The sequence below is a fragment of the Furipterus horrens genome, unplaced genomic scaffold (genome assembly GCF_987537825.1).
Source record: "Furipterus horrens unplaced genomic scaffold, mFurHor1.1.pri manual_scaffold_16, whole genome shotgun sequence".
In the NCBI taxonomy this organism is placed as follows: domain Eukaryota; kingdom Metazoa; phylum Chordata; class Mammalia; order Chiroptera; family Furipteridae; genus Furipterus; species Furipterus horrens.
Genome location: NW_028327186.1, coordinates 11,461,512 through 11,474,014, shown reverse-complemented (window position 1 = coordinate 11,474,014; position 12,503 = coordinate 11,461,512). Strand labels below are relative to the sequence as shown.

At 51.3% G+C, this 12,503-nt stretch overlaps 1 protein-coding gene across 1 annotated transcript in view; it reads left to right on the top strand.

Annotated features, from left to right (window-relative positions):
• IQGAP1 (IQ motif containing GTPase activating protein 1) overlaps positions 1-12,503 on the top strand; it is a 66,549-nt gene that overhangs the window by 49,254 nt on the left and 4,792 nt on the right. The window contains exons 26-36 of the mRNA XM_090263786.1: positions 372-596; positions 2,685-2,825; positions 2,914-2,998; positions 4,034-4,266; positions 4,852-4,984; positions 5,945-6,047; positions 6,525-6,660; positions 7,048-7,135; positions 9,493-9,705; positions 10,328-10,494; positions 12,251-12,373. Of these exons, the coding sequence (XP_090119912.1) occupies positions 372-596; positions 2,685-2,825; positions 2,914-2,998; positions 4,034-4,266; positions 4,852-4,984; positions 5,945-6,047; positions 6,525-6,660; positions 7,048-7,135; positions 9,493-9,705; positions 10,328-10,494; positions 12,251-12,373 (1,647 nt within the window). The remainder of the gene's footprint in view (positions 1-371; positions 597-2,684; positions 2,826-2,913; positions 2,999-4,033; positions 4,267-4,851; positions 4,985-5,944; positions 6,048-6,524; positions 6,661-7,047; positions 7,136-9,492; positions 9,706-10,327; positions 10,495-12,250; positions 12,374-12,503) is intronic.

The following is a 12,503-nucleotide window of genomic DNA, read 5'->3' as shown; positions in this document are numbered from 1 at the left end:
GAAGCGTCTACGTGTTCAGTTACTAATATAAAGTGTTGCTGCTTCTGGGGAGGTGATAAAATGTTACATTTGCTGAACTAATTTTGGGTACATTTCCACAGTAAACTAATTTTTGAGAAGCTGATCCAAACACCAAGATTCCACATTATTATCTAATACGGGACCTGCTCACACTCCCTCAGTTGAGTTTGCAGTAGCAGAAAGGTGTTCTATGTTCAGACGAGGGTTGGCTCATTTTCCAGAGAAGGAACTAGTGCCTTCTTCCTTCCCATTCTGTGTGTCCAGGAGATGGGATGGTTACGTAGGAAGGATCTTTAAGCTCATATATTCTGTGATGAGTTTAAACTGAGTTTGTTTCTGATGTTTTATAGGTCAAAAGTAGACCAGATTCAAGAGATTGTGACAGGAAACCCTACAGTCATTAAGATGGTTGTAAGTTTCAACCGAGGCGCTCGCGGTCAGAATGCCCTGAGACAGATCTTGGCCCCGGTTGTGAAGGAGATTATGGATGACAAATCCCTCAACATCAAAACTGATCCCGTGGATATTTACAAGTCGTGGGTTAATCAGATGGAGTCTCAGACAGGAGAGGCAAGGTACGGTAACTACAACGTCCTTCTCTGTCACATTTTTCTTTTTCTTTTTTTAAGCAGTTGACCTTTGATTTACAAACTAATAATAGTTCAAATAGTTTCTTCTTAAGAAACCTCTTTTTTAAATTGTTGACCTGGTATAGCAAATGTTCATTGAGCTCTTACTGTGTGCCAGGCACTGTGAGGCCTCCCTGAGAAGTCGCACTTAACTGAGCCACGAGGACATGGTGGGCCCGCCTTGCTAAGAGTGGGGCACAGAGCCAGAGCCATCATGTCCAAGTGCCGTCCGGTGCAGGACACCGGGAGGGTGGAGGACCTGCAAGGACACCGGCACAGCTAAGGGGTGCGGTTGGGCTGGGAGTCTTGAGCCGGTCTGAGCGTGTCTCGTCAGCGAAGAGGAGAAGGCGTGGGGTGAATGAGAGCTGCCCTGGGGTCCTGGGCGTTGGATTAAAACTAAGTTCACGTAATTCAGGAGCCTATGCCAGGCTGGGGTTTGACCACCAGCATTAACGCATCTGAGGCAGAAGTGTGTCGACAGAATATGGGGAATGCTGGGAAAATGCAGTTCAGGGGGCCAGAATATTTCTGGTTCTGTCCAGCGCAGGTGAGGATGGAGAGGAGTGAAGGTGGCTGTGTGAGCAGCTGAGCCCACGGAGGTTCCTTCTTGTTCTGGAGCTTAGGAGGAGGAGGAGCTTGGGCCGCGGACCAGTGACTGGAAATCGCCCGGGACACTGGGCACACTGTTTAGCTCAGCTGCCAGTTTTGTTTTCACAGCAAGCCTTTCTCTTCTGTTGATTTTTGCGGAATTCTCGTGTTCACAGCCTACCTGTTTGTGCTTCCCTGTCTCCTTGAATGAGTTTCCTGTTGGTCCCCTGACAAATTACCACAAGTGTCGGGGCTCCCTCTAGAGGCTCAGTGGGGAATTCGCTCTGTGCCTCCTCCAGCTTCTGGGGGCTGTTGGCTGAATCACTCCAGCCTCTGCCTCGTGGTCACATTGTCTCCTCTTCTGCATGCCACATCCCTCTCTTATGAGGACAGCTGCGATTGCATTTAGGCCACCCAGATAATCCAAGATAATCATTACTACCTTCTGGCCTTGTTGAAAGTTCCAGAACCGGACCCACCTTTCGCTTCTGACCTTCCGCTCCCTCCTGTCCTCTTTGCTTCCTGATGGAGCCGAGGCCCGTGTTCCAGCACGTCTGCTAGCCTCCTGCCCCTTCCTTCTCGCTTGCTGCCCCGTCTCTGAGTGATCCTGTCAGCTCATCTGGCTTCAGTTCCTGTAACTGTCACCTCCCTCCTCAGTACCCACAGGACCACCAAGTCCACTGATTGTGTGGCCTTCATACCTCTCCATTCTCTCCCCTCGTCCCCGCCGCTGCATGCTTGTTTATGCCCTCATCACTCTTGATCTGGCTGAGGCGCTAGTCTGCTGCCTCTTTCATTGCTGAATGTCCTTTACTCGTTCCTCACGGTGAGCCAGAGCGATCTTCCCCAGAATTCGTGTCTGCCTCCTTTCCATGGCTCCCCCGGCACCTGGGAAAGTCCCCGCTGCTTAGCATCCTGTACAGGGCCCTGCGTGACCTGCACCTGCCTATTGCCCCCTCCTTTTTCTTCTTTTTGTTTTTGCATTTGGTCTTCCTTCCTAGAAGACTCTTCTTCCTTGTTCCTGAGTTCAGATGTTCCTTCCTCCTGGAAGCTTTCCTTGATTCCTCCAGTCTAGGTGGAAGCCCCTTCTGTGGCCCCGCGGCTCTTGTGGCCCACATCTTACATATATTGTATGGCACAGTACATTTTAAATAAATACCTGTTTGTGTGTCTCTCCCACCAGACAGGAAGACACTCAGGAAGCAGTCGTGTCTCTTATACCTTTCATCCCTAGTGCCCATCGTGGTGCCTGGTACATTGTTCAAGGCACCCAGCTCACAGCTCAAAACCCGAGTTCAAATGCTGCCCCACCGTGTGCCAGCTCAGTGAACGTGAGCACGTGGCCTCCTCTCTCTGCGTCTTTCTGTTTGTGAAAGGCAGGCTTCTGCCTCAGGCAGTCACTGGCTTTTGGTCTGACGTTATTGGGGGTCATTTCTACTTTCCCAGCAAACTGCCCTATGATGTGACTCCTGAGCAGGCTCTGGCCCACGAGGAAGTCAGGACACGGCTGGACAACTCCATCAGGAACATGCGGGCCGTGACCGACAAGTTCCTCTCGGCCATCATCAGTTCTGTGGACAAAATCCCGTGAGTGCGCCCGTTGTGACCCCCCAGAACCCAGCAGCAGCGCCCCTTTGCTCCCCGGCCCCGCTCACGGGTTGTGTCCGTCTCACAGCTACGGGATGCGCTTCATCGCCAAAGTGCTGAAGGACTCGCTGCACGAGAAGTTCCCCGATGCCGGTGAGGACGAGCTGCTGAAGGTACGCGTCCGGGAGCCGGCTCAGCCTGCCTTCCGCTGCACCTTTGAAGAAAAGGGATAGAACCAGGCCTGATGCTGGCAGTAGCTTGCCATTGGTTGTGAGATTTTGAAAGTGGCTGTAAATAGTAAATGGCACCTCTCTGAGTTCCTATAGAGTTTGAATGGCCCACGCCCAACACGTCGGGGCAGGGTGTGTGTTTTCTGTCTTGAGATCAGTTTCTGAGTCCTGTCTTTTCGCTGGACAACTGCGCCCTCTGCTGGTGGCCGGGTGAATGGGCGCGAGCCGCGAGGGTTCTGCTAAGGCCGTGGCTGGGGGCTCTCACTTGGCCGGCTCCTTTCTTTTTTTGTTTTTTCTTAATCTGAACGCTTTTTTCTTCTCTCTCCTAGTTCTGTGCTTTCCTACAGTGAGGCCTCGATTCTAGACTTTCTGTTCAGGTGAATTAATTTTATTTTTTTGAATGACACTAGGGAGAATGCTCTGACTGTCCTTGAATTCTTCTGTGGGAGCGTTGTGTGTTGCGTGACTTTAACTGCAGGCGCATGGACTTGCCTCCCTTTGACGTGTGCAGCATGAGGTCGTGGGGGGTTGGGCAGGCTACCCTGTGCTGGGGAGGCCATGTTTCAGGGTTTACTTGTCACTGTGTTTGTTAGCTGGCTAGAATGAAGGCCCACACACAGGAAGGGGAGCCGAGCACCCGTGACAGTTACCTGCTGCCGTGGGACGGGAACAAAGGGGCCCTAATGTGCTCCTTAACAGACCCTAAGCCTCATGTTAGCCTTCTGACCTGTGCTTCCATTGCAGTGACTTCCAGTTCTGTCCTCACTTTCTTTCTTTCTGCATCCAAACAAGGGGTGTTTGGTCATGTTAGGTTCCGGCCGTGCGAGAGCGTGTGTATGCATGTTTGCATGCATGTCTGTGCGTGCGGTGTCCATTTCCCCCACAGGACTGCACTTCCTGGTTCTTTGCCAGCAGTCGTTTGTGGCCTCCTTGGTGGAGCGGCTTTTAACACCCACCTTTCTTTTCATCTGTCCCCAGATTATTGGTAACCTGCTCTACTACCGATACATGAACCCGGCCATTGTCGCTCCCGATGCCTTTGACATCATCGACCTGTCGGCAGGAGGCCAGCTCACCACAGACCAGCGCCGGAACCTTGGCTCCATTGCCAAGATGCTGCAGCACGCGGCTTCCAACAAGATGTTTCTGGGAGACAATGCTCACCTAAGCATCATTAACGAGTACCTCTCCCAGTCCTACCAGAAATTCAGGTGAGGGGACGGGGACCCGGTACTGGAGCGGCACTGCACGCATGTTTCTAACTCTGTGGGTAAAGACGGGACTGAGGGCCACGCCTCGCTGTTCCCGGGTGGCCGCGTTGGAGGGTATGCGTGTGGCACGCTCGGAGCTCCGGGGGGTGAGCTGTGGAAATGCGTTCCTGTGGCACAGACAGCACTTCACATAGGGACAGTGGCTGTGCGTCAGGCACATGGCACTTTGTAACCAGAAAAGCGTTGGAGAGTACTTCTAATATCTGTAAAGGAAACACTCGGCTGTGAGTTCAAGACCCCGTGTTTACGAGAGAGCTGGCCCTCCTTATGTTACGATGTGGGAATTCGGTGGACAGGTTCCTGTGGGAGAGCTGACATGGGCAGGGGTGGGGTGGGGAGAGACGCTCTCGGAGCCGGCATCCCAGGGCCGTCCAGCAGCGCAAACACACAGCACGTTCTGGGGAAGCAGCTGTCTGGACTGGCCCCTGCTTGAATGCATCTCTCCAGCGGGTTGTGGGGTGTCCTCGTGCCAGCTTCTTACACGTGTGTCCTTTGTTCATCTCTGGCTCTTACGTTCCTTCCCAGGCGGTTTTTCCAAACTGCTTGCGATGTCCCAGAGCTGCAGGATAAGTTTAACGTGGATGAATACTCTGATCTCGTGACGCTCACCAAGCCCGTGATCTACATCTCCATCGGTGAGATCATCAACACCCACACGGTAAGTCTTTCCCGTAATTACCTAATCTCGTGGCCGTCCTGAGCCGCCGCCTCTGGCTGCGCTCACCTTCCTTTGATCTCACTGACATCGCATCTGCCTGCTGCTTATTATTCTTTACAACGTCTGCCACGTTCCTCCGTGACCCAGGCGCCCTGCAGTGGAATCGTGTGGGCTGGTTGTTAAGTTGCGGAGCCCCGCGCAGGCCACCGGGGCCATAGTCCCCGCGGCAGGCTCCAGAACCCCCACACAAGCGCTGTCCCAGGCCCTGATAGAGCACCGCGTTTTCTGTTCTGTCTTTTCACCCTGGCTCTTACTTCTCTCTCCTCTGTGCTGTTCTCCTGACGTGAATAGAACGTCAGCTTTTTACTCTGTCGTCTTGAGCTCTTTTCCCTCGGGTGTTCCCTTTATCCCCCAAATATTTTTACATTCAGTCCTTTCCCCTTTTGGTGACATATAGAATAGGAAATGAGAAAATAGAGAAAATGGAAATGAAGTTTTAGGTATTGTCATTGCTGAGGATATCACTTGGGGCACTGAGGGCCCCTGACAGCAGGGTTGGGGCACTGTGCCCTGGACTGAAGGTGTCGTGTGCTGGGAACGTGGAGGGAAAGGATGGCTGTGAGTTACTTATGCTGGTCGTAGGGCACGTGGATGACTAGGGATGTTGAGTCTGGGGGCTTCCTTGTTCTTTCTTCCATAGGGTACTTTTAAATTCCTTGTAGCAACCGTAAGGCTGAGAGAGTGCCTTTGTTTTCTGTCCACGTGCCCTAAGTCACCCAGCAGAGGCCGGGCATGTTGCTTTGTGCGTGGTTGGTTTGGGCCAGCTTGCTGAGGACTGGCCTGTCCTTCCTTGCATGTAGGAGCTTTGTCTAACCTCCCTCATGCTGTGTGGCGGTGGGTGGGGGCAGGGCTGACGGGCTGAGGGTGTGAATGAGATTGATCCCTTGGTGTTTGATGCAGCTGCTGTTAGATCACCAGGATGCCATTGCCCCGGAGCACAACGACCCGATCCACGAGCTGCTGGATGACCTCGGCGAGGTGCCCACCATCGAGTCCCTGATAGGTACCATCTGACCTGCCTGCCCAGAGTAGGAGGGGCCTGTGACAGAGCAGAGCTGTGATGGGCACTGCTGGGTGCTGCACTGCTCAAGCCCCGAGGGGACATCGGGGAGGGGAAGGAAACCCACGTGGCCTGACTACAAGGAGCGTGTCCCATGGACAAGGTCCTTGTAAATGTGTCTAGACCTGTGATCATTTACGTAGAGGTTGTAAGTCCTGTCAAGGAAACGAACAGAGAATTATTAGGTAGTGTTGGACTGACTGTCAGACATTTATGAGGTTGTTCCATCATGGCCCCTTCGCCTTCATTGTTGGTGTATATCTTTCTCCTTTGCCCTGTGAGAGGCGTCCTTGCCACAGCGCGCATGTCGGCTTGTTCATGTGCCCCCTTAGGCTCCCATTGTCTTTAACTTGTTCATATCTGCTCTCCCCATTTCCTGGCTTTATCACACACATTCTTTCCACCCTCCCAAAACTTTAGGAGAAGGCGCTGGCAATTTAAATGACCCAAATAAGGAGGCGCTGGCTAAGACGGAAGTGTCTCTCACGCTGACCAACAAGTTTGATGTGCCTGGGGGCGAGAATGCAGAAATGGACGCGCGGACCATCCTACTGAAGTGAGTACTGAGCGCAGAAAGGACAGAGTAAGTGTAAACCAGCGGTCCTCTGACCTTGGTGAATGAGTCTGCTTGTTCATTCCTGAGATGGTCACCGTGGCCTTGTGAGCCTGTCATAATTGTGGCCGCTTCATGTATTATACTTGGCATAGGACCTACCTGCCTTTTTGCCAATAAGATGGCGAAGTGGGATTTACATCTTGGAAATCCTGGCCCTGGTGCCCACTCTGTTACAGTTGCATAAATAAGTCTGGGCCTTGAGTACCTGGTGTTAGCACCTCCCAGTGGGACCTCTGGGAGGTGGTGGTTGAACTGCTGCTGCTTACGTCTGTTGAGAGGAAGAAGAACACCTGGTAATATTTAAATGTTTCCTCCGTTTCCTTTCAGCACAAAACGTTTAATTGTGGATGTCATCCGGTTCCAGCCTGGAGAGACTTTGACTGAAATCCTAGACACACCAGCCACCAATGAACAGGTAAAATTTGGGGGTTTAACATACACCGTAGTAAGGTGCAGAGATGCTCCTAGGAAAGGCGGGACACAGGTAACAGAGGTGGAGACCTGGGGGTAGACCAGAGGACGGTGGTGGTCCAGGCTTGTTGGGAAACTTGTTGGTTCCTAAACCCAGAGGCACGTGTTCCTGGGGCACAGGCTCCCTGGCACTCACGCACAGTACGTGTGTGTGTGTTTAAATTTAACCCAAGGCAGAATCAGTGCGTCTACCCAGTAACCTGTTGAATTTTATAAAGTGATAATGTTAAGTGTCTTGGTAGATAGAATAAAAGGACAGGATGTGGCTCCTGAACTCAACAAATTCTTGATATTTTTGAGGAAATGTGACATATCTGCCAGAAACAATTAGGAAACCTTTAAAACTTGACTGTAATATTGGCTATAAAAATGCTAGAGGTTCGGGAAGGCGGCCAGTGAGGAGCAGAGCAGCAGGAAGACGTGGGCTTGAGCCACTCTCAGGAAGGCTGCGTGGGATGTGGCGTGAGGGGCAGTGCCGGCGGGGCGGTGCCCGTGAGCAGAGGCGGCATGGAGGAGGGCCGGGCGGCTCCGGGGCGAAGGCCTGGGTGAGGGTGAGCAGCGAGAGCTCGCACACGGGGACCGTCGTGCAGAACCCAAAACCTGCACGCAAGCCTGGCACCGGACAGGCTGGGACCAGCGGGCCTCTGACTTTGGGGACCGTGTAACGCTGGTTAGTTTGGGGGCTCCCTCAGGGCAGATGGGAGTTGCGTCCTTAGGTGGGTGAGAAGGTTCCAGGCCTAGCCAGCTGGGGAGGCGGCGTGGCAGTGGGAAGGGAGGGCTGAGTCCCTTCGTGTTTAGGCCTCCTGTTTCAGTCCCCTAAGCTGAGAACAGCAGGTCGGGTCCTTTGTTTCCAGAGTTTGAACACAGGAGTCCTTTCTGTTAAATGGCAGTTGACCTGGAAGCCATGTATATAAGGCAGGTGGAACTGGAGCAGGGAGGGGGCCCTGGGAACCCTGCCTCCTGGGGCGCTGTGGGGCTTGCGGGGGCCCCCTCGGGCTGCACAGAGGGCTGTTTAAAAACCATGGTTTTAAATGAATTCTCCACTTTTAGAGGCTGTGTTTGATTACTGAATAGACAGATGTGTACAAGGGGCGAAAAAGGAGGCAGAGACGTAACCAGTAACTGCGCCTTATTTAACCTACAAGGACGTTAGAAGTGGGGGAGGGGAGCCCGTCGGCACTGAGACACTGGTGCCAGCTTGGTGTCCTCACCCATGTTCTTCCACCCAATCCTCGCGCTTTCCCTGTGGGGCGAGTCTCTAGCCTCATTTTACAGGTGCTGAAGCTGACACCCTGGGGAGCTGAGGCACCTGCCCGGGGTCTTCTGCTTGCAGGGGCAGAACCAGACTGGGACCCTATTGTCTGGCTCCAGAGCCTATGCTCTTTGCATTATGTGAGGCCGGGTAGCCTTGGCATTAGGGGGATTAGGGCAGTGCGGGAAAGGGAAGCGCTCCAGTTTGGGAGGAATTCCAAGCCGTTGCCAGTGTGAACATCCCAGCACAAACAGCTCACAGTGCGACCCTGGAGCCGTGGTGAGAGATGTGGGATCTCAGCACAGGTGATCGGCGAAGTGTTGAGAGTGAACATCACAGAAAAAGGGCCCCAGGCCACTTGCAGGTACCGAACCCGTGCTCAGAGCGAGAGGAAAATGCAGAGACGAGCAAGGCGCGCCCCGAGAAACGGCTCTGGGTTTGGGGCGGGGTGGCCGTCGGTGATGAGAGTGGTAGGCGCAGAAGCCCACGGGCAAAGAGACAAGGCCGTGCTGAACGAATTGAACAACAGTGTGGGTCGTATGTTGGGCAGGAACATGCTGGGAAAACATCGGGTGTTGGCTAGGACAGACACAGAATCAAGGGGACGTCCTCGTATATTCAGGGTGCCGGTGTGGGCAGCACGTTTAAGCGCAGAGGGGCGGCCTGAGTGAGAGTCAGCTGGGCAGGGTGGCACAGGGGTCAGCGCGGACTGACTGAGCCCTGGTGTTGCGCTGGCGCAGTTATAACACTTAGCGAGCTGTGGTTCCAATAGATTAGGCGGCTTCTGTGTCCCAAAAGGTGAGGGGGGAAAAACGAGGGATTTTATAGTTAGTGGAGCCCAGCCCCCCGATCGTGCCTGAGAGGCTGGGGGATCGGAAGGTCTCCCTCTGCTCCACGCAGTCTCTCTGCCAGCGGTTGGCGGGGTCGTTCCCTCGGTTCCCAGGATGCCGTGGGAGAGCTGAGTGAAGGCGGCTGCGGACACGCCGCGTGAGCTCCGGGTCTGGGTTGCTGGGCTGCGTTTACCAGGAGCTGCTTTCTCTTACGTGCAGGAAGCGGAGCATCAGAGGGCCATGCAGAGGCGTGCTATCCGCGATGCCAAAACTCCTGACAAGATGAAGAAGTCCAAATTTGTAAAGGAAGACAGCAACCTCACTCTGCAGGAGAAGAAAGAGAAGATCCAGTCGGGCCTGAAGAAGCTGACGGAGCTTGGGACCGTGGACCCGAAGAACAGATACCAGGAGCTGATCAACGACATCGCCAGGGTACTGCGCTGGGGGCCCTGGGGGCCTGGCCATGGTCACAGCTCCCTGAGGCGGGTGGGGGGACAGCGGCTGTGCAGAGGACATCGTAGCTTCCGTGCGCGGGCCGACTCGGGTCCTCGCCTCTGGAGAATCGGTGCTGGTTCTGCTAACAGGAGGGCCTTTCCCGCCCTTTGATAACTTATTTCAGAGCCTAATTAATAGGAAGAAGACAGAACTAGAACTTCCTGTGTCTCCATTTGTCTTTGGCCTCTTTGGAATTTCCCAGGTCTTTTTAATGGTTTTTGTGTAATATAAATTCACATTGAGTTGATCATCAAATCTTGATCACTTTCTCCCTCTCCTGACAACATATTTAAGAGGTTTAAACCAGCTCTGCAAGTCAGTTTTAAGAACGTGGAAGTCTATAAAAGTAACACAGTTCTCTGCCTCTAGAAAATACAAATGGGGGGAGAAAATGGAGCTCTGAATGTCTTTGTTAATTATTGAGCATGAACTGCTGCCTATTAAGAACGGGCGGCCAAGCAAGGCAAAGTTTTTAAGCACTACCGGGTCCTAGTGTTAATGATTGAAGAAACATGGGATATCTGTCGTTGTTCTCCTCATTTTAATGATTGTGTCCCAGGATATTCGGAATCAGCGGAGATACCGGCAGAGGAGGAAGGCCGAGCTGGTGAAACTGCAGCAGACGTACTCTGCTCTGAACTCCAAGGCCACTTTCTATGGCGAGCAGGTGGATTACTACAAAAGCTACATCAAAACGTGCCTGGATAACCTAGCCAGCAAGGGCAAGTGAGTACTGCTTTTAAAGAAGCCCTGCCAAGGGAGAGAGAAGTAGGGGCAACTGGAGTGGCGTGGGAGACTTCTACATCAAATGCACTGGCCCTCCTTATTGCGTTAGCTCTTCATTTTGCTTCTGATCATCTGTGCAAATTCCTCGTCCCGTTTGTCGTTGCGCAATGCAGATGAACACTGCGTGGGGGGACTTCATGGGTACTTCTTTCTAAGCATTCCTTACTCCAAACTATCTTCCTGGCCCTAGAAATTAAAGACTCATGATGGAGATTATGTAGTGGCCACCAAACCTGGCTGTGCCTCAAAATCACGTAAGGAATAGTAAACACACAGTCAGTCCCTGCCTTTCTTGGCCACTGAGGAAAGTCTGATGCAGCCTTCCTGGCCCAGGCCGAAAACCTCAGTCTGCTTGCTTAAGAGAGAGGGAAACCGAAAACCCAGACAGGTACAGCGGTAAGTGTAGGTTCTACTTGTAGGCTGGTTTGGTTTTTGCTCCTGACTTTCCATTTTAAGAATTTTCAAACCTCAGAAATGTTGAATGAAAAGAATAAACACCTGCATACCCTTCGCCCAGATTCACCTGCTTTTAATATTTTGCCACAGAATCAGCACGCTCTCTCTTTCAAAAATCAGGCCCATTTTGTCCCGGTTGCAGGGATGGCTTCTGTGTCCTTCTGACACGTCCCCATTGTTCTTGAGAACTTCCTGACTCTAGAGCACAAGATGCTTCTGGTTCAACTTGTACTTCCCTGCCCCACCCCTGTCACTAGGCTTGATTAGCTCTTTTTCCAAACATTCCTGATTCTCTTTAATGAAGAATGGCATTTGGAAACCAAGATTTAGGCACTAAGTCATGGAGTCATCATCACTTCTAGGCCTACTAAGACAGAGCGAGGTTCTCGTTCCTTTTTAAAGGCTGCGTAGTATTCCATTGTGTAGATGGATATAACAACTGATTCAAGAAGTAACCCACTAATGGGCATTTATGTTATTTCCAGTTATTTTTTATAAAAAATCCTGCAACAAATAACCTTTTGTACATACGTCATTTTTCAAATGTGGGCATATTTTTTAAGATAAGTTCTAGAAGTAGAACTGCCAGGTCAAAAGTTTTGTACAGTTGTAACTTTGACAGATACTTCAGTTCCCTCCATAGGGATTATTCCCTTTTACAATCCTACCAGCATTTCTGCCCCATTTCTGAGACCCATTCCCAGCCCCGGAGTCCCAAATCCCCAGTTTTCTTTTGTCTGTTTTTCCTTTGCTTGCTTTTATTCTCCTTTCTTGCCTAGTTATCCCAGTTGCTCCTAACATCTGTTTCTTTTCCCTTGCTCCCATTCCTCTGTAATTGCTATGCTGGCTTAAACGCTTTTAGAAAGTATTATTCTGAGATGTGTGTATTTTTTCCCTGCACAGCCGAGGGGCTTGGAGTGGCTTCCCCGGGATTCAGGGCCGTTCCCCCAGGCTGGCAGGTGCCTAGGTTCTGTGAGGGACATAGGAAGGTTAAGACACTGTCAAAGCCATGGTGTGTTCTTGATTGTAATTTAAAGACGAAATCAATTTAGTAACCTTCCCCTGTGTGCAACAATATTGCCCAGGCAAATCCGAACCATTTTATTTATTTGCTATTTTAGAATTGGTATGTTACCCTCATGTGTGGGAAGTTTACTTTCTGACCTCATATCCTCTAATTACCAACAGTATTGAGGTAGGTAGTTAATTATAGAAAGTGACATGATATCATTTTTTACAGGGTCTCCAAGAAGCCTAGGGAAATGAAAGGGAAGAAAAGCAAAAAGATTTCTCTGAAATACACAGCAGCAAGACTACATGAAAAGGGGGTGCTTCTAGAAATTGAGGACCTACAAGTGAATCAGTGAGTATTTACTTTGTTACTTTGTTATATACATTGATTTTTTTTTTAATTTCTGCATTTATTACATCTTTTTCTTATTGCCTTTTTTCTCTTAGCTGGATGATCATTTTTATGTATTTCTATCTGTTAT